General features: G+C 34.0%; 1 protein-coding gene across 2 annotated transcripts; it reads right to left on the minus strand.

The window, feature by feature from the left end:
* Positions 1–12,780: 12,780 nt before the first annotated feature.
* On the minus strand, positions 12,781–19,107 carry LOC115982518 (protein NSP-INTERACTING KINASE 3). 2 transcript variants are annotated; one of them, XM_031105138.1, is made up of 11 exons: positions 18,256–19,107; positions 17,612–17,744; positions 17,429–17,500; positions 17,065–17,208; positions 16,860–16,931; positions 16,678–16,737; positions 16,494–16,579; positions 16,237–16,383; positions 15,148–15,489; positions 13,933–14,324; positions 12,781–13,531 (listed from the first exon to the last, which is right to left on the minus strand). In XM_031105138.1, exons 1-11 carry the CDS (start codon positions 18,356–18,358, stop codon positions 13,214–13,216), a joined length of 1,869 nt encoding a protein of 622 aa, XP_030960998.1. In that variant the 5' UTR covers positions 18,359–19,107; the 3' UTR covers positions 12,781–13,213. The 2 variants fall into 2 exon arrangements, with proteins under 2 accessions (XP_030960998.1, XP_030960997.1); XM_031105137.1 differs by having other exon boundaries at positions 16,482–16,579.
* Between the last annotated feature and the right edge of the window lie 2,457 nt (positions 19,108–21,564).

Below are 21,564 nucleotides of genomic sequence, written 5' to 3' on the forward strand. Positions count from 1 at the left end.
TTGCGGAGAGAGAAAACTGCAAGTCGTAGTAGAATGACCATAGTGCCTATTCTTTTCTGTTGTTCCAATGGTAGGAACTAGGAATAATATTATTATCTTCTTCAAATTTTCGGCCAAAACTCACATTCAAATTGTCGATTTATCTCCTATCAAAAAAAAAAAAAAAAAAAAGATTTGTCAATTTATCCTATCAAAATTTTTTTTTTTGATTTATTCTAAATAAAAAATAAAAAATTTTCGATTTATCTCCTATAAAAAAAATGTGGATTTATTGCAAGCTTCAAATGTTTAAACTCTTATATTACTATTATTTTTTAATATATGGAGTACATTTTAAGTGAGGGAAGGGAATTTGAACGTGGAATGTTAACCTTGAAAAACCAAGAAAATTTTTTAACTTAAAAATTATAGGTCTATTTCCCATAATAAATAATTTTTGACAAAAATATAATTTTTTTAATCCTTAAAATTACAATTTCATTTTATAAGTTTGATGAATTGTTATTTTTGTCATATTATTTCGTTAACTCTGACAATGTTGGCATTTTAATCATTTGGTTCATTGTTATTAGGAAAAAAAAACAACATTAACTCTCTTAAAACAACACTGATTCACGTCTTTAATATTAAAAAATGATTTGAATAATATTTTATTCATTTAATTAAAAAAATTAAACAAAACCGATTTTTTTTTTTTTGAAATCTCATCCACCCCAACTCCAACACCAACAAGAAGTCCAACTTTTTCACCAAATTTAAACTTAAATTAACTTTCCCGTTACCAATTCTCCAAAACCCTAATCCCATTCGATTTAATTCCACTTTTCTCTCCTTATTTCCAATCCCCTCGCAAACTCATTTTCTCAAAATTTTCGCCAAAATTACCACTTTATTTCAATCCTTAGAATCCCTAATTCGATTCGTACTCAAATTCCTATGCTCCTCTTATGCTTAGTACTAGCACTGGCACTCTCAAAAACCCTTCGCTTGGAGAAAATCTTAGTGAGGTCAAAAGATCTAGGGCTTCTACCTCTCAAGACAGATGTCATGGACCACTAGACACATGTATCAGCATTGTTTAAGAGATTAGGGAATGGGTGTGTGCCAAGGAAGCATCGTGTTTTAAGGTGTACCTAAGGGAAGCAGTGTGTCCCATATTGTCTTCTTTGTGTTGTTGGGTTCATATTTCTGAAGATCTTCATGTTATTTCATTTTTTTTTTAAATGATTAAAGTTTTAATGCTAAAATTTTTTACAAACAAAAGAGTTTGAAGTTATGATGAACTTACAATACTAAAATGACAAAAATGAAATATATAACATGAAAATGACAATTGTTCAAATTAAAAAGGCATAATATGTATTTTTGCTATTGTTTTTTAAATACAAGCTTATAAATGGTTTCAAAAAAAAAAAAAAAAGAGAGAGAGAGAGAGAGAATAATTCCCATTAACAAAAAAGAAAGAAAAGAGAGAGAGAGAGAGAGAATAGTATTAGATATTCATATTGCACATATATAGAATGAACGATAAAAGAGTTGATTAATTGGAGGGAGCAACCCATAAATTTTTATGTTAATGTATATAGGTCCATTGGGCTTTAGTCCCACACTCCCACCTTAAATTTCTTATATTGCATGCATACTTGTAAGTCTTGTATTATACATACGGACGTGACTTAAATACAATATTTAGGTGCTGTTTTTTAGATTTTTCACTTAAAATTCTAACATGTGGCTTTTTTTTTTATTGATGAAAGTATATTTTTTTAATTAAGTGACCATATGGAAGAATCTTAAAAGAGGGGAATATCTAATATATTGTATATAAGTTTTTTTCCTACACGTATCTCTATATCCTTATTCCTAAAATATAAAAATGAAATTAAAACTGTAAATTGACAAAAATTAAAAACAAAAACCTACCAATGTTTATAAACTAAACCATTTTCTATAAAATTTCCCGCTACCTCATCTACACAAACAAAACTATCCCATGTTCCTATAAAAAAATAAAAAAAATAAAAAACACTACCCCAAGTTCCTATTAAAAAAAAAAGTCTAAAAAAAGAGCCTCATTACACGCACGAATCGTGTGTGATGAGGCTAGTGTATATTTTATATAAATGCATCTCACGCATAGCTTATTCTAAGTTGATTGATTTTGCAAGAGGGAATTGCAGCCCCTTAAAAGATTGGCATGAGATTGTTGTACGTGTAGGTATATCCAATTTGCAGTTTGCATCACACGTTTCTGATAATCAAATTTAAACCTTATACCACAACCATGTGGTAATTGATAAGCTTCCAAGAACAACTTTATTACTATCCTTTGTTTTCTATTTGAAAGAGAAAAAGAGATTAAGAAAAAAAAAAAGTAATAATGATATTTTTTACTATCATTTTACTGAAAAGTTTGTGCTATATTAATCTCATATAAAATTAGGTCTCAATCTTATCATAACAAGAATGCAATGAAATCTGTCTAGTATAGAGTCTTTTGGTTGAATATTAGAGAAAATCGAGTTTATTTGTGATATGGGTACTGTTCAAAGTTATTTGGGAAAGAGAGGTTGCCGAAATTCTAACAAAAAGTTGAATTTCGGTAATCTCATTACCAAAATTCTTGCTGCACAAAATTATTGCCCAGCTACCAGGTGAAGTGCCCGAAGGAGGACTGGCTGAAAGGAAACCAATTGTGGCAACCAAGTTGTCGAAATTGTAGAGGAGTGTGGAGAGAGAAAATAGGAATTGTGGCAACCAAGTTGCCGAAAATGGGAGGAAAAAAAAAAAGAAAAAAGAGAATCGTGGCAACCAAGTTGCCGAAAACTTGGGGAGAAATTTAATATGCAAAAATAAAAATATATCAAAAAGAGTTGGAGGCATGAAATAATATTAGGGAAAAATGGCAATGAAAATAATCATAATAATATTCAAATTTCAAAAATATAATATAACAATTCTTGATTACATAAAAATATTAATCATTCTTTTTAAAATGCATATATAGCTTACAAAATTTTACTACCAATATTTATTTACAATTGTTTATTTGTTTCTATGAAAAGAAAATTTTTTAAAACTAAAATTGATTATGTCACAAGAAAATTAAATGAATTAGTTATATTATAATTTGAAAAGTGAATATGAGAAGAACTTAAATATAAAAACTTAATTAGTAATTTTCAATCTCAAAAAGTAAGAAGAATGTATTTTAATATTTTTTAAAATAATGAATTTTAAATATAAGAAATACTCCATTTCAATCTTATTTCAAAATCAATTATATCATAAGAAAATTAAATGAATTACTCATATTATCAATTAAAAAGTTGTTATTAGGAAAACCTATATATACTAACTAAATTAATAAGAAGAGTAGCTTTTATGTAAAAAAAAATTAAAAATTAAAAAAAAAAAACTATAATGGATTTTAGATATGAAATGGTCCTGCTTAAGATTATGCTCTTAGCCTCTTAGGTCTCAACTTGATTTAAGCCGGTATTGATTGTATCTATAACTCATTAGTGGCGTGGTCTTGTCATATTGTGTTTCTTTTGTTAATAATATTTTCTCATTCAATGTTGAAATTTTATTTTGCATAAGACAGATCCCTGGAGCGGTAAGAAAAGTTCATCTATGTTTGCTTTGATATGGTTTCAATGAAGCTATGAATGTTTAATGGAATGATTTGTTTATTAGTAAAAAAAAAAAAAAAAATCCTCCTATTTTTGGCAACTTGATTGCCACAATTCCTATTTTCTCTCTCCTCACTCCCCTATAATTTCGACAATTTGGTTACCACAATTGGTTTACTTTCAGCACTTCACCTCGCAATTGAGTAGTAATTTTGGGTAGTAAGAATTTCAATAATGAGATTACCGAAATTCAAAATTTTCGCTCTCATACTTTTTGTTAGAATTTTGGTAATACCATTGCGAAAATTCGCTCTCTTTCCTCAATTTTCTAAATAACTTTAAATAATACTCATATCACAAATAAACTCGATTTTCTACAATATTCAGTCAAAAGACTTGTCTAGAATAGGTTTTTTCTTAACATAATTTATTTAGTTTATAAATAACTTTTTAAAGCTTTATTTGTTTTTGGGACAATCTCACTTTTAGTCCCTACATTTTGAAGTTTTTCCATTTTAGTCCCTACATTTTATTTTTTCCATTTTTAGTCCCTAAAACCAATCTACGCTTTCCGTTTTAGTCATTTCCGTCAGTCAACCAACGGAAATAGCTGAGGTGGCAGCCGGAACAATTAAAATATTATAAAAAATACCACATCACCCTGACAAATCAGCATATATATTTTAAAAATTAATTTATTAATTTTAATTAAATAAAAAAATAAAAACATAATTAAAAATAATAAAATCAAACCTAAACCCAGAAAATCAAATCTAAGAACACAAATTCAGAATTAAAAACAATGAAATCAAATGCCTATGAACACAAGAACACAAACCCAGAAAATCTAATCTTCTACTCTCTCTCACTCGACCCTCCATGGTGGTCAGCCACGTTCGGCTCTCTGGCGACAAACTGGCACCAGAAACAGCGAACACCACCACCACACTAGCGGTCTCCCTTCTCAGAAGTCAGAACCTCGGTCTAAACTTGACCCAAAAAATCTTTCCTCTAATCTAAACCTATCTCCTTTAGGCCTTGATTTCATCGATCCAAAGGAAACGAAGCCTTCTGGTTCTGCCATGACATCCACAAGTCAACACCACTTCAGTGATGCTCCTCTCCCTTTGGTGTCCTATTTTCTCTCACTCTAAACCCAAATCAACATTTACCCTCTCAAACCCACAACCTCAAACTTCCAACCTCCGATCTACTACCTAGGAGGGCTATACTCAGCGCGTGAGCCATAAAACGATGGTGTCGAGTCTTAGGAGATCACGGATTGACCATGAACCAAGACTAAGGCGGGGTGTGAACAGAACGTGCAAGTAGAGAGTAAGCTAAGCTAAGAAGCTTCTGTGCTTGTATGTGTGCTTCGGTGAGTAGGTAACAGAGGAAAGAAACAATCTATTGTAGAAGTCAGAATCACAGAGTGTGGGTTTGTGATTTGTGATGGTGTGTGTATTGTGTACAGACAGAGTGAAAATGCAAATATCACACAGAGATAGGAAAATAGAAAAATGGAAGATGGGTTTAAGGTTTACCCAATGGCTGTAACCTCCTTATTCTTCTTTTTGTTCTTATCCATTTTGTTTGATGGTTGTTGACAGTTGTTGTTGATTTGTTAGCTCCCCTGTTGCCTTGAATCTATTTGTTCTTTCTACCATTTTTATTAATCTTAGGCTGAAAGAAAATACAGAGAATAAATTAGGATTCAAGCTAAAACAGAACCAAAAAATGAGTAAAGGAAAAAAGATAGGAAGCTCATTCCGTTGGTTGTGCTCTTTTTTTTTTCTTTTTCTGGGTTTGTGTTCTTGTGTTCATAGGCATTTGATTTCATTGTTTTTAATTCTGAATTTGTGTTCTTGGATTTGATTTTCTGGGTTTAGGTTTGATTTTATTATTTTTAATTATGTTTTTTATTTTTTTTATTTAATTAAAATTAATAAATTAATTTTTAAAATATATATGCTGATTTGTCAGGGTGATGTGGTATTTTTTATAATATTTTAATTGTTCCGGCTGCCACCTTAGCTATTTTCGTTGGTTAACTGACGGAAAGGACTAAAACGGAAAGCGTAAATTGGTTTTAGGGACTAAAAATGGAAAAAATAAAATGTAGGGACTAAAATGAAAAAACTTCAAAATGTAGGGACTAAAAGTGAGATTGTCCCTTTGTTTTTTTGTTTTTTTTTTTTATTGATAAAAAGAAAAGTACAAAGGTGCTGAGGGGCTTTTATGTCAGAACAACGCAAATTGAAAACTCAGGTCCCGCCGACACTTGGTGGAAAACGTGGCATATCCTTGTACTAAAATACTAATAAAGTTTTATACTTATGGTGATGCGCACGTGTCGCTGTCTCTCGAGAAAAGCATATATGGGTCTATGGACCATGATGATGCACCGCAAATTGCAATAATTGGAGGTTTAAAACGTGGCACAATCTGGGAAGATCAGAACTGTCCATCGCTTAAATCAATGGTCTGCGATACTCTGGATTCTTGGCTGGAATCTGGACTATGCAGTAGTAGTACTTTTTTTTTTGATAAGTATGCAGTAGTAGTACTTGCTTGCACTGGAATAGACCGACGTTCTACGTTTTTGAGATATTGAACACAAAAGAAAACAAAATAAGTTTGGGCTGAACCCTGTGTTCTTTTGGTTTTGCAATAGGGATTGGGTGGGATTGAGTTTTGTGGGCTTTTGATAATTGGGCTTTTATCATTTTTAAATAACCCATAATAGTTAGGCAAGAATTTGGGTTGTGTATAGTTTAAATTAGTGATTCAACAGCATCTGAGCGGTAGATTGATATCTCCCCAGGTACTAAATAAGGGTCCTTTGGTTGGAGGTGGAACAGGGAGGATAGAAATGAAATGAGAAAAAAGTGGAGAGGAAATATTTTTAGTGGGTGTTTGGTTGGAAGAATAAGAGGAATAAAAGTTGATGGGGCCTAGATGATTTCTCTAGTAGTCCACCAAAATATTTTATTTCCAAACTGGAGAAAAAACAAGAGAGAAAAAGTTTGGACTAAAACACCCTCTACTACAATGTGCTTGGTTTTCTAATTTGTTACTTTTTTTTTTTATTTTTTATTATCTAGTATGGATTGAAAGTAAATTTATTCAAATTACATTTTCTATCCCTTTACTTTTCCACTCCCAAACCAAACACCATGAGAGAAAAACTAAAAATTTTTCTATCCTCTTTCCATTTTCTATCCCAGTGGCAGCTCTACGTTCAATTTAGGGTGGTCCTGTGGCCACCCTAACCTGAAATTTTTTTTTAGTATATATAAATTTTAAAAATTTATGATTTTTTAATCTTTAAAAAATATTTGTGGCCATCCTAAATTTTTTTAGGCCCAACATAATTAAATTTTGGACAAAATTTGGTAACAAACTTGGTTGTAAACTAAGGTTATAACTCTACTCAATTTTTTTTTTTTTTATTGTACATGAATTTTGACAAATCCATAAATAGATACATTTTCTTTTTATATCCTCCATATTTGCAAAATTTCAAGAAGATTAAAGATTAATAACTATGTCATCAATCAACTCTTTAAATTTTGAGTTTTTGTAGTCTAGAATTATACATAAAAATAATAATAATAATAATAATAATAATAATAATAATTTATGGATCAAAAGTAAATAACATATGATTGATATGAAATTTGACATGCATTTTAAGAACATAAAAAGAACATGCAATTTAACAATTAGATTTTCAAAATTGACCATGTTAATTTATTTAATGAGAGTTGTAGCCTTAGGGTATAATTAAGTTCGTAGCCAAACTTTTTTTTTTTGGTAAATTGAATATTATATTCAAACAAAGGAATAAAAGGTTCAATACAACGCCTACTTAAGTACATTCCAACAAAATCAAAATCAACAAAAGACTGTATTTCCATAGGTGGATAGTCATAAATAGTAAAATCAATAGATTGTTGTCCTCCCATCCTAGAGAGCCCATCGGCACATCTGTTAACTTCTCTATAGCAATGCTTAAATCTGACTTAGGGAATCCTCTCGGCCAGCTGCATGTAATCATCAACAATAGGCGAAATAATCATGTTAGTTTGTGTGGGGTTACTTAGAACATCACAAACAATTTTAGCATCCAATTTAATCTCTACAGCCTGAAAATCTCTCTTTGCACAGCGCCAGCCCATCCCGAATAGCCCATAACTTAGCCATGAAACTAGAGGTGATGCCAATGTGTTTGGAGAAACCAAGAATCCACCCTCCATCATCATTACGGAAAACACCACCTCCTCCTGCCAACCCCGAATTACCCAAGGATGAACCATTCGTATTCAACTTTATCCAACCCCTTGGAGGTTTTTCCCATCTAATTGGCTTGGGAACATAGTGGATTGGTGCTTTACCGATGTTATTGATGCCTAAATTTTGCCACACCAGTTTAACCACCTCACAGTCACGAAGAATATGGATTATTGACTCTGTTTCTTGTTTACATATCGGGCAAAGAAGATCCGAATTAATACCCTTAGAGGCCAAGCATGATTTTACTCCAATGCTATTGTGGAGACATTTCTAGATAAAGAATTGAACTGTGGGAAGAGTCTCCATTTTTCATATCCACTCTTCCTCAAATGGGGTATGGTCACTGTCAATATCAAGATCATAAGCACTCTTTAAATCGAAAACACCTTGAGGGTTGTTGGCCCAGGCAAGCTTATCAGGCCTCGGTAGTAGAATACGAGATTGCTTAGGTTTCCAATTTTATAGGCAGGGGGATTTCCGTAGAGATTTTAGACCAATCCCACCCCTTGTCCAAGGCCACATCCTTTACTCTCAGCTTATTCTCCCCTAGCATAAGCGGGCCATGTATGATACTTCTCAAAGTTTCAGCATTCGACCATCTATCATGCCAAAAGCTTAAATTACTATCCTTCCTAAGAGTCCATTTTGCGTCTTTTTTAAAGGTGCTCATACCCTTTTTCATACCTTTCCACACTCGGGAACAGGGAAGATTATTCTGGTTCCTTGCATTCAGTCTTTGATGATTGCAATACTCCCTTCTCAACAAAGTAGACCAGTGAGAGTCTTGTTTTGTGTGAAAGCGCTAGTTCAGCTTTGTGAGAAGAGTAATGTTTCTCCCACTAGCTGTCTGAATTCCCAATCCACCTTCCTTCTTGGATTTTGTGACTTTCTGCCAACCCACCCAATGCATCTTCCAAGCTAAATCAGACGGTCCCTATAAAAAATTCCTATTGATTTTATCAATATTTTCCAACACTATGCCCAGAATAGGAGCACATTGCATGACATAAGCAGGAATAATAGAGAGAGGGCTGAATAAGGACGGCTCTACTAGCCATGGAGAGAAGGTTGGCTTTCCATCCTGCTAATTTCAACTTCATTCTATCAAGGATAAAATTGAACTCATGTGAGGAGGTTCTCGGATGCTTAATGGGAATGCCCAAGTACTTCCTAAGAGACGGAGTAGACCAGAATCCAAGGACATTACACAGAGATTCCCTCATATCTATATCCACATTAAGGAAGAAATACACCCTAGATTTGGCTTCACTTACCGTTTGCCCAGGTTTTTCACAAAATTCTTCCAACACTTCACGGATGGCAGTGCAGCTAGTATAGTTTGCTTTGGCAAACAAAACCAAATCATCGATGAAGAACAAATGGGAGAAGGATGGACCATTTCTCTATGTTTTTACAGGCTTCCAAAGATTCTTAGCACACATCCCTTCGATGAGTTGCCCCAACCAATCTATACAGAGGATGAATAGGTAAGGTGAGAGTGGGTCGCCTTGTCTAAATCCTCTTAAGGAGTAGATCGGTTCTAAGGTACCTCCATTAAATAGAATTGAGGTAGAAACAAATGAGACACAGCTCATTATAATCTCAGTGAGCTCCTTTGGCATATTGATATGGCTAAGTCTTCCTTTGATGAAACACAACTCCAATTTATCATAAGCTTTCTCTAGATCAATTTTGATGGCCATATATCCTTCTCTACCTCTCGCTCTACTGATGGTATGAATCAACTCTTAAACAATGATACATTATTTGTTCCATTCCAACTCGACACAAAGGCTATTTGCATCGGGGAGATGAGATTGCCCAGGAGAGGTCTTAGGGTCTTAGCCGATTAACAATAATCTTGGACACTAACTTGTAAACAGTGTTGAAGAGGCTAAATGGGCAGTAATTTTTAGAGTTTCCAGGCCTAGGATCTTGGGAATAAGGGCAATAAGAGTTTGGTTGAGATATTCAAGTACTTTCCTCAATGAGAAAATCTTTTTTACTTCTTGCACCACTTTGGTGCCGACCGTGGACAAGAATTGCTAGAACAACCCAACATGGAGGCCATCTGGGCTAGGAGCTTTGAAAGCTTTCATGGACCATAGAGCCACCTTGATTTCGTCTTTTGAGACAAGAGTAGCTAAACACTCATGGTCTGGATCTAAGAGAGAGACTTGCCATCTAGAAGGAGGGGTGGTTGTGCCCTTAACAATATATTAGGTCCTTACACAAAAAGAAAAATCCCAAGAAAAGTTTGATCTAACTAAAATTTTGATAGAAATGTAACTTGCAACATTGATAATGAAACTATCATGCAAAAATTTATAGAAAGAAATTGTAAAACTTTATGTATTTGTGTTAGTGTGCGTGTGTGTGTGTGTTTTTTGTCAATATATGAAGTTCTCTTTTAATTAAATTTTGTGTAATTTAAGTTTCTTAATGACCACCCTGGAAAATATTCCTGAAGCTGCCACTATTCTCTCCTCTCACTTTTCCACCCCTCCAACCAAATGGACCTTAAAGGTGTGTTTGTTTGGAGGCGAAACATGATGGATGGAAAACTTTGGAGAGAAAATGAGAATGAAAACTTTTTTGGAGTGTGTTTAGTTGGATATGAAGGAAGAAAAATAAATAGCGGGGCCCAAATGTTTTCTCCTCGAGCCCACCAAAATGTTTTATCACCAAAATATTTTCTCCCCAAAATGAAGAGAAAATTGAGCGAGGATAATTTTTTTCTTGATTGACAAAAATGCCCATGTGCATATGCACATGAGTTGCCTTTATTTTTTTTTTCTTCTCCCCTGGACAATATTGTTGCCTTGTTACCTTTTTTTAAAAAAAAAATTTCTAGGCCTGGCGCCTTTTTCCCCCCCCCCTTCTGGGCAGTAACGTTGCCCTTCTTCTTCTTCTTCCTTTTTTTTTATTTTTTATTTTTAATATATATATATTCTTTTTAGTTCTTTTGATTTTCTAGGGTTTGGGTGTGATAGTTGTTTTTTTTTATGACATTTTTATTTATTTATTTTTAATAAATTTGGGTGATTGCTTTTTTTTTTTGGTTTTAATTAGACATTATTATTTAACAAGGGTATATAAATAAATTTATTCAAACTCATTTTTTCCATCCTTTCGCTTTTCCACTCCCAACCAAACAAAAATAAGAGAAAATAAATTTTTTTTCATCCTTCCCCATTTTCTATCCTCCCACTTTCCACTCCTCCAACCAAACGAACCCCAAGTGTTTGAGGAGGGAAAGCAAGTTCAAGTTGTGGGGGAAGTGTGGTAATGAATATAAACGGTGACACTTCAAGAAGATACTTAACGATACAAGAGATACTATAAATTTTACAACATTAAGCTTACAACCTATGTTAAGTACAACTAACCACTAACTCAATTTGATTTGACTTTTTATGACTTGATTCGTGGGAAGGCAAATGGGTAGTTTGAGACGAGTTTGGATTTTTCAAATATTAATGGAATTAATTTGAGATTGTAGAAGTAATTACTTATGTTTAAATTTTATTAATTAGTTTCTAAATATTCGAAGTTTAGGTTAACTTAATATGATTTGACTTGTTATGTCCTGATCTGTGGGAAAATAAATGGGTAGTTTGGGACGAGTTAAAAATTTTCAAAAATTTAATATGGTTTTGTAAGACCCCCGAAGGTTTGGCGTGTAAAATATTTAGAGAGTATGGATTTGAAAAACATTTTCCCCAACCCACTATTACCATTCCTATTTTGGATGTTGATGCACAAAAGATAATATCCAGATGTATAAAACTTGGATAGTTGGACAGCAAGCCTAATTGGAAGTTAGGAACATATGCTCGTTAAGAGTATGCATGGGTCAAAATGAATTGAGTTTGTGATATTTTTCAATCCAACCTATCCCACTCAGGTTGAGAAATCCTCAATCTAGCCTAACCCATGGTGCCTCTAAAAACCAACTCAACATAAGTAGTACAAAACTTTCAATACATCTCTTACCAAAAAAACCACATACACAGTATCATATTGATAGCCCAAAATAAGTCTCTTCATTATGGTTGACCTATTTCTAACTAAGAGCTTTGGAACTCAACTAGCACCTCTTGGTGTTTAAATGCACACATCCACTGAAATACAAAAACACACACACACACAAAAACCTCCCTGGGGTCCGAACCAAAAAACAATACCCACCCAGCATATAAAAGCATGTCTTTGGATATTTGGAAAAGGTCACACCAACCTCCAACAATCCATAATTGGTTGCGTGGATCTTGTTAAAGATACATGTTTATGTGATGGCCCAAAAGTTTCAAATATATCGTAGGCCCAACTAGGGTTAATATTATATTATATTATATTAATTCAATATTGAATAAATATATATAGCATACCAGCTTTAGATGCAATCCATCCAACAAACTCCCTCTCAAGTCTCAACTAAGTTCATCTGCAACACTTTAGCTTGAATGTCATAATTAGAGTACCAACCTAGCTGATATCCAACACTAAACAACCACCAGTAATAATAATATACTAGAAACTCGAGCATCAATGCTGTTTAGGGTCCATCCAAAGAAATACATCTCGTCCAGCCCAATTCAGTGCTTCAAGAACCGCCAATCAATTCCTCTAAGTCAGCAGCCCTCTACAAACCAATGTAGCATCTCAAGGAATTTCAAGGATTGCTATTCTGTAGTCCATACCATACCTTAGCAAAATGTTATCATTATGTGTGGCCCTGAAGCTTGTTCTCATTTTTGCTTTTCTTCCCTCTTGGGTTGTTTTCTATTTGGTTTCATGAAATTTTTTTGGGTCTTAGCCGAAAAGAAAAAGCAAAGAGATCACAATATGTCCACTAAAAAAAAATCAAATAAAAATCAAATCTTGGAAATTTAACTACATTCCAATTCGGCTCAGTCTATTGAAGCTACAATTTAAGAAGTGTCACACGCTCATGAGCTAAGCTCAGCCAACCATAAGGCACCTTACACCTTATGGGCCATGTACATACAATCAGTATTTGTCAGCCTCAAAAACAAACTACAACCACAATAAAAACTACAAGAAAATCTGTAACAAACTCCCAAGATATCTGGCAGAGGCTCAATAAACTTGATTAATTTTACGAGGAAGAACGATGATACTTATACAACACTTTCCTTTTACTTTATACAGATGAATACAGCAGCTATCAACACCAATCACATATTCCGATTCAAACCACTAGAACTTAAATGATGCCTTGTAAAGGCAAGAGGAAAAGAATAAAAGAAAATTAAAAATCACCTAGGGCCGGAAAGCTCCATTGCTTCTATGACAAGCGAAGATTCTTCTATAAAATCTGAGTATCTTTGAGGAGGGTTTTCACTAGATCGAAATCTGGGTGTCTCAACCTTCTGTGAGGCCTCCCATTTCTCAGCTAAACCATCTCCTTCCAACATTTTTAATACCTCTGACATTTTTGGTCGGTGCGAAGGATTAAACTGAGTACACAAGAGGGCAACCTGAACCATTTCTTCCAATTCAACCCTGTCAAAGTTGCCCTTTAGATCCTTATCCACCATTTGACTTAGCTTTCCTTCCTGATGGAGCTTTTTAACCTGCAAAAAAGTAAGGCTCAGATATTAAGTATCCACAGAAGAAAGAGTATATTATCTGAGCACTAAAAAGGATTCCCCAACTCTTCTACAGTCATGAGGTGAATTCTTGGCATATATACAGTTTTAGCATACGGCAAATTACTTTTAAGAGCATTATACAATGCAAATCTCCTAAACAGGATCAATGTCACAAGGAGCACAAACTTTGACACTAGGAGGAGAAATACAGAGAGAATGCAAGACAAGTTGTACATACAATTAGATTGAATTAAAAAACAAGTATGACTTTCATTTGCATAAACAAGACACTTCAGACATTTCAAATTGTCAGTTATGTTTAACTTTGTGGCATAATTTGCATTACCAAAACACCCTGAGAGAGGGAGAGAGAGAGAGTGTACCCAATCAAGCATTACACCTTTCTGATTTGCTACTCGTCCAAAATCTAAAGCTTTATGACCTGTGATTAGCTCCAGGAGCAAAATTCCAAAGCCAAACACATCAGTCTTTTCTGATGATTGACCGGTTGACAAGTATTCTGGAGCAATGTGGCCAACAGTGCCACGCACAGCTGTGGTGACGTGGGATTCTCTGTGATCCAAAAGCTTTGCCAACCCAAAATCTCCAACAACTGCCTCATAGTCTTCATCCAACAATATATTGGCTGCTTTGACATCACGGTGGATAATTTTGGGGTCACATTGCTCATGCAAATATAATAGTCCTCTTGCTGTACCTAAAGCTATTCCCTTCCGTCTTGTCCAGTCTAATGCTGGCCTGCCATTAATATGATCTGAAAGGAAACCCAAAATAATGTCATTGATTTTGGGTTGATGCAAATTCTAGCGACTTTCTTAGCAACATAAGGCTGAAAATCTCAAAGTTCAATAGCCAAATTAGCTACAAGCCTACAACCAACCAACTTAACTATAAAAATAACAAGGAAAAAAAATGAGATTGATTAGCACTAATGTCTTCGGGAAAGCGACACAAAAAAATGACACTTCTGATCAAACTTAAATAATATCTTTAAAAAAATTAAAGCTTTTACATTGGACATTTTTCGAAGGTTATATATGACACATGGATAATCTGAGCACTAAATACGAATGTTAAATTCAATGATAGAAGTGCACAATTTGAAATTTACTATTTGGATGATTACATTATTTGCATCTGAGTGTGCCAGTGTAGTGAAGGTTTGGACCAGTTGTACCAGTAAAGTGCCTGGTGTTGGAAGCTAGATAGATTGAAAAGATAGTGGCAGGAAAAGCAGCACCATCATGGTGAGAAGGTAGGGGCGGTAGGGAGTTGAATAATGTGTGGCACAGAACCATTGGCTGAGGTAATGTCTCCCCACCAGGCTAGTGCAACAGGAAGTGGCATTGCTGGAGTTGCCAGTTGAACCATGATCGACAAGGTAAGAAGCAGTATTGGATAGGTAAGAGTGCAGTTGGTGCTACTGTAAATAGCAGTGATGTACAGAAGGCAATGGTGGTGGCAGCAGGTTTGGTTTCTTACATCAGATGTAGTCAATGATTTAATAAGTCTCTAGTAAATAAGCAATACAAGCAGTGAATACACACATATAACCAACTAGTACTTTATTAGCTGACCTCTTAGCCGAGAGGCTACACTTCCATTGGGCATATAGGGGTAAACAAGGAGACGTTCATTCTCAGTAGAGCAGAACCCACATAGTCTAAGAAGATTCCGATGGACAGCCAAACTTATCATCTCAACTTCAGTCTGAAATTGAATTTCACCAGCAGCCGCATTAAAGTCCTTCAGCCTTTTAACTGCCACTACAGTTCCATCATTCAAGTCCCCCCTGTATACAATCCCAAAACCACCTCTCCCCAGAATATTCTTAGAGTTGAAGTGGTCAGTTGCAGCGCGAAGCTCCTTTAATGTATACCTTCTCAAATGGCCCAGGCATACTTCCGGGTCATATTGATCTGCCACATGACACATTATAACCGAGAAAACAGGGATAATCATAGAAAGGGAAAAAGAAAAGAAATAATTACATGCAGTAAATCAGATTCATAAAAACGAGTTCCTAAAAACAACAAAAATCTACAATAAATAACACTGCTAGGTGTGTTGAGTCACACACCAAATACAGGAACAGTAACTATGTCACAGCTTCAACTATTACTTTTTCTAAAAGGGTGCAAATGGTCTTGAAATTTCTGTTTTGACAATTAAATTCAGTTTCTCTATCTTTTCCTTACAGTGCACTTGAATTATGTCATTCCTTGATTTAGCAAGGGCATATTTTTTCCTTACCGCCCAAGCAACAATTCCAATTTCCATTTTTCTGTCTTCAGAATAGAAATTTAATGACTCAGTCCAAAATCCCAAAGTTTTAGGACAAGAGCTGTTCCAATAGCTTGAAATACTTCCAGCAGTACAAAAACTAATTATAAAGAAAAGTAACATTCAACCCCAGAAATGTTTCAGGAAACTGAAAATAGAAAACTATCAGAAAGCCATGAGAACAAAAAAGCACCCATGAATGACTTTCCACATAAAAAGACTTCTGAGATTTAAATATACTCCATACCATCTGACACTTGCAGTTGATGTACATCATTTCCATCATGATATGTATCATAACTTCTAACATAGATATAACCATGAGCGAGCTATAAGATTATGTGTTACTGACACTGAAATACTATGTATAGAAAGATACTAACCATTGACATCAAAGAAAATCTGCTGATTGTGTCTGTATCGCCACCAAACAACAAACCCAACAATAAGAATGATGACAAAAACAGCACTAAAACTTGCACCAAAAGCAATAATCACATGATGACTTTTTCCTCCAAAGTCAGATTGACCTAAGAAACCATAAAACCCATTTTGAAACATGTCATGAAAGAGTAATGGAGAAGCAAGTAGAGAGAAAAAGATAAGTATATAACATAGTCATAAACACCTTTTAGAGAACCTGGAGGGAAAGACAGTGGCTCTGGATTGCCAGCTGAACAATTGTTGTCAGCCTTAGCCCCACAAATCAAAGGGTTACCAATAATTCTGAAGAGGAAAATTGGCAAGGAGTGTTAACAATTACCAAATACCAACTTATTGAGGGATATTTAAATGTTACAAGAAAGATTGAATGGATGGCTCACTTGAATGTTCTTGCAGATATTTTTGGCAAGGAACCACTGAGATTGTTAAAAGAAAGGTCCCTACATGTTCAACTTATAAAGGTCAATACATAAGTTTATAAAAGAAACAATAATTTTGTTCTGAGGGTTTGATAAATATGCAGATAAGAGTAAATGACTGACTGCAAAGGACAAGCACATACATGAGAGTGAGACCTTCGATTTTGGACAGAGACTCGGGACAAGGTCCAGTTAGGCTGTTGTTGTTCAACCTCCTGACTTGCTCAAAAAACAATATTAAAAGCTGTAAGAATTCTGAAAGCAATGACTTAAGCATGTGGTGAATTGCACAACATTTCAAAAGTATTGTAAAGGAATCAAAACCAGTATAAAGTTTTTGAAACTTACAAATAATTCAGGTTCGTTAGGTCCCCCAAGGAACTAGGTATCTCACCACTGAATGTATTGTTGGAGAGATCGAGTGTCTGAAGCTTCACCAACCTCCCAATGGCAGAAGGAATTGGACCTGAAATGGCATTATTCTGCAGCAACCTGCATATATATATAAAATCATGGTATAAGAATCAACTTAAATGCTATAGCACTACACAACCAAAACTCTCAAGCTGAAGGAGTCTTGGTATGAATACTTGAAACAAGATGGAAGTAAAATTAACACCAAAAACAATTAACACTATGAAAGTAATACCCAACTGCCAAGAAGAAGCAAAGCTAAAATCAAAGATCATAGAAAAAGGATGCAATAACTTACACAGATTGCAAATTACTAAGGTTTCCAATAGCTGGAGATATGATACCAGACAAACTCTGACTAGGCAGTCCCCTGATTACCAAAAATTTAAAATAAAATAAAAAATTGAAAGTGAATGAACTAAAAATACTTCTCAAGTTATTTTCTTGGATCAAAATCCCTTGGAAAATTAAGGCAACTTACAAAGCAGAAACAGATCCCTCTGGGGTACATGTAACCATCCTCCAGCTACAAGGATCTACAGAATTGCTATCCCAATTCTCCAGAACATTACGTGGGTCAATGAGATCATTTTTTATCGCCATCAAAGCTACAACTGTTCAAAGTTCAAGGGAAAATAAAAATGAAAAATATTATCTTTGTGTAAAAAAACAAATAAATGAAATAAAAGGCAATACAGGTACTTTGAAGCCCGAGCTGTATCTGGCTAAGACACAGATGAATGTTGTAAATGAGATACAAAAAATGGAAAATGTTGGTAGTTAAGCTACTTTAGCGAACCAAGAATGCATTAACTGAAGAGAAACAATAATTTCCTCCAACCCCATATTCAAAAATAATTAGCAAGCAAGCATAACATGAAAGGTGAACTTTATATTACTCTTACTCTCTCTCTTTTCGCCAGACAAGTCTCACCAAAAATTACAAAAATGAAAAAATAAATTCCTGCCCAATCTCTGAGTTTCAATTGTAATGAACAGTGTTTATAAATAAGTAAATAAAACTTTAAAAGAAGAAGAAGATAAAGGAGGAGAGGAAGAAGAAAAAGAAAGACCAAAGTGAGAGTTCAATTGAAGAAAATCAAAAGGAATCATTTGAGAACTGACCTTCATAGTTTATACCAGTAGGAGAAAGGGTAGCAGAAGAAGCCTCCATCAATGCCAAAACCAAAAGACCCACTTTCCAGAACATGAAACTACTTCTTTCCATACTCTATTCACAATTCAGTAAAAACTTTTACTTTCTTTGCCCAACCACAACAAGTACCCACTCATCAAAACCAATATAACCAACAACCAAACAAGCCATTCTCACATGAACTTACTTCTCAAACACTTTTTTCATTATACAAACAAAAATCCAATCTCAGAATCAGAATCCCATAAAAGCAGACCCACCCATTTACCATAACAAGAAGTCAGGACTCTCAGAAGCTGTTACTTTCACTAGCATTTTTTTTTTTCCCTTTATAACTCAAAAACAATAGAGACCCAGATGCTAAAAATCACTTGGCCACAAAATGCCCAGCTGGGAAACAGAGAATTATGAATTAAAGTGAGTGGGAATGGGCACCAAACGAGCTCAGACAAACAAAACAGCAAAAAAGAAAGAGAATTTTCTCGAGAAAACGAGTGACCAAACATCTAAGCCCGAAATTCTGAGATCCTAGAGATCTGGGAATGCTTGGTGTGATTTCTAAATGTTTTGGACAATCCCCACAAATTCCATTTGGTTATGCTTTTGGTTTCTACTTCCCCTGTTGTACTCGTCCCCTTTGATTCCTTTACCATTATCTTCTTTCCTTTCCTTTCCTTTTCACAAGCACAGCAACAAGTGAGTACAAATTAGTGAAAATAAAAATCACTCACTCACTCACTCACGCACATAAAACCAAACACGCAAAGGCCAAAACAAAAGGCCAAAGTTGGACACAGATACATATGCAGAACTATTAGCCTTTTTTTTTTACTTATTTTGAAAAAAATAGTAAAAAACATTATAGGCAGTGAAAAACTGATATGTGTTGTCTTTTAATAAAAAAAAAAAAAAACTTAAAAATGAATTTAGTTTGATTAAAAAATAGTGAGTGATTGGATTGGACTGAAGGGATGTGTGGGAGTAATCAGAGAGAAGAATGGGATGTCTAAAGGCAAAGAAAATTTCAGTAAGTTTTTTGGCAGGTCACGTGGTTTGATTGTCTTGACCTCTGTTGGCTTTTTGGCATGAGATTGCTTTTTTGAAATTTTAATAATCACATTCTGTTAAAGTCTTTGCAGGCCATGGCCCACTGTGCCAGATATATATATAATATATATGATTATGATGTTTAAACCGAAGTTTGAGATGCAATTACCAAAAAGAAAGTATATACCGTATGACCCCAAACAAACATGAAATTCTCGATGTTTTCAAGATAATGCGTGTCTTTAGTATAATAATCAATTATTTTAAGAAAATTTTGATATTATTTTTTTTTTTTTTTGTAAATTAGGTCAAGATCTTTTTGTATAGCATTTTTTTATCTTTTACACATTAGGTTATTATAGGGTTGAATTTCATGAGGTGACTTTAAAATGCTAGTAAGAAGTTTTGAATTCAAAATATAATTAAGTTTTAGGAACCATTAAGCCAATTCCTTAGAATTTTTTATACTACTTTCATTAATATTATAAAAAAATTTCTAAAAATTACTTTTTTTTCTTTAATTATGATGTTACTTGTTTTAGGATTTTGAATCGGCTAAGTTTCTGGAGACAAATGAAATATAAATCATGTTGTGTACCCTGGCCTGGCCATTTTTGTGAAGAATTTGAAGTTGCTTGAAGACATGCCTTTTTGTTGAAGCTTGCCGGAACAATCCTTCATTCAAAGTTCAAACACAAGTAAATCATTAAAGTTAGCTCAAGCATGATTTATTATCGGTTGAGAGAGAAAGCCCTAAGGAGACATGTACAGTTCCTTACTAATTGAGAGGACCTCTTGCTTAGCTAACATTTAGCATACCACAACACAAAAAGGCTTTAGGCCATTCTACCAAAAATGTATACATTTGGAGGGTTATGTTTTTATGTATGTAGGTGGAGTGTATTGAACATATCAGTGAGAGCTAATGCCTTGAATCTACTCTCTTTCTCGTTCTTGCTTAGCCTCGAAAACCTAGACCTGGCAAACGAGTCAGGTCAATTGGGGTCGAGTCAATAAACTTGTCATTCTAAACTTGGTATTTTGAGGATCAAATGAACCCTGTATGACCCTCACATGCCAAAAAAAAAAAAAAAAAAAGAAACTTTATAATAAAAATAAATAAAAATAAAAAACTTTATAATATTGTTTTTGTCTTCCTTTTAATACATATCAGATAACAAATAAACAAAGACACTAAAAAATAAAAGTAATATAATACACAAATTTTTATGTTTACATAATCCAATGTTCATCAAACTTAAATATCCAAGCCTTGACCTTGTGAATAAAGAGTAAGTGAGTGATTGTGAGAATTAAAGAATTTAGAAAATAAAGGGGACAGAGAAAAGGGGAAGAAGTAAAAGTGTGAAACAAATTTACACATAAAGCCCTAAAAAGTGCACACAAAAAATAAATATAAATATTTTTAATTAAAAAAAAAAAACCATAGAAAAAATCCCTTTGAAAAAAATGGGTTGACCCATATGTCTAATAAATCGAGATCCAATTTTGCCAAGTCTTAACCCACCCATGATTTGACCATACTCTTTATATGTTCTTGGTTTCATACCCTCTTGATATACATTTTTTTTTTTTTTTTTAAGGACCCTCTTGATATACATGTATCATACAACATCTGAAAAACCACCAATTATATTGAAACCATAGAGTTCTTAACATGGATTGATATCTTGGAGGTATTGGCATGAAGCAAATGTCTCGTTTGTAAGAAAACCCTAGGAAGAAATGTAGAGGTTATGGAGTTGGTGTGGTGAAACCAATGAGTTGTCTACTAAATCAATAAGGTATAGTTTCAAAGGTTTTGTCATTTAGTTTGTCAACTTCTTCTCTATAAGGATTTGCGTTTTGGGGTTCCTTCCCTTGTTTAGGGTTTTTTTTTCCTACGTTTCTTCTTGAGAAGTTCTCATTTGGTTTTCTATCCACCGCCAAATATTTATGTTTTTTGTTTTTGTAATATAATTGTCACTGGCATCATCTATCTTTTTTGGTGAAATCTAATTTTAACAATATTTATAACCGAAAATGCTCATCATGTAGTTTTTGTAGAAAAAATAAGAGTAAGCATAAGTACAATCATTCTATAAATAAGTTGGTAGGGTGTTGATATTTTAATCTTTGCTAACCATTTGGCATATTATGTAATGAAATGATGATGAATAAAACATATGTGCGCTTCGGAGCGATGTAGTACCATTCTCTAAAAATTTTGA

The sequence above is a fragment of the Quercus lobata genome, chromosome 3 (assembly GCF_001633185.2).
Source record: "Quercus lobata isolate SW786 chromosome 3, ValleyOak3.0 Primary Assembly, whole genome shotgun sequence".
NCBI lineage: Eukaryota > Viridiplantae > Streptophyta > Magnoliopsida > Fagales > Fagaceae > Quercus > Quercus lobata.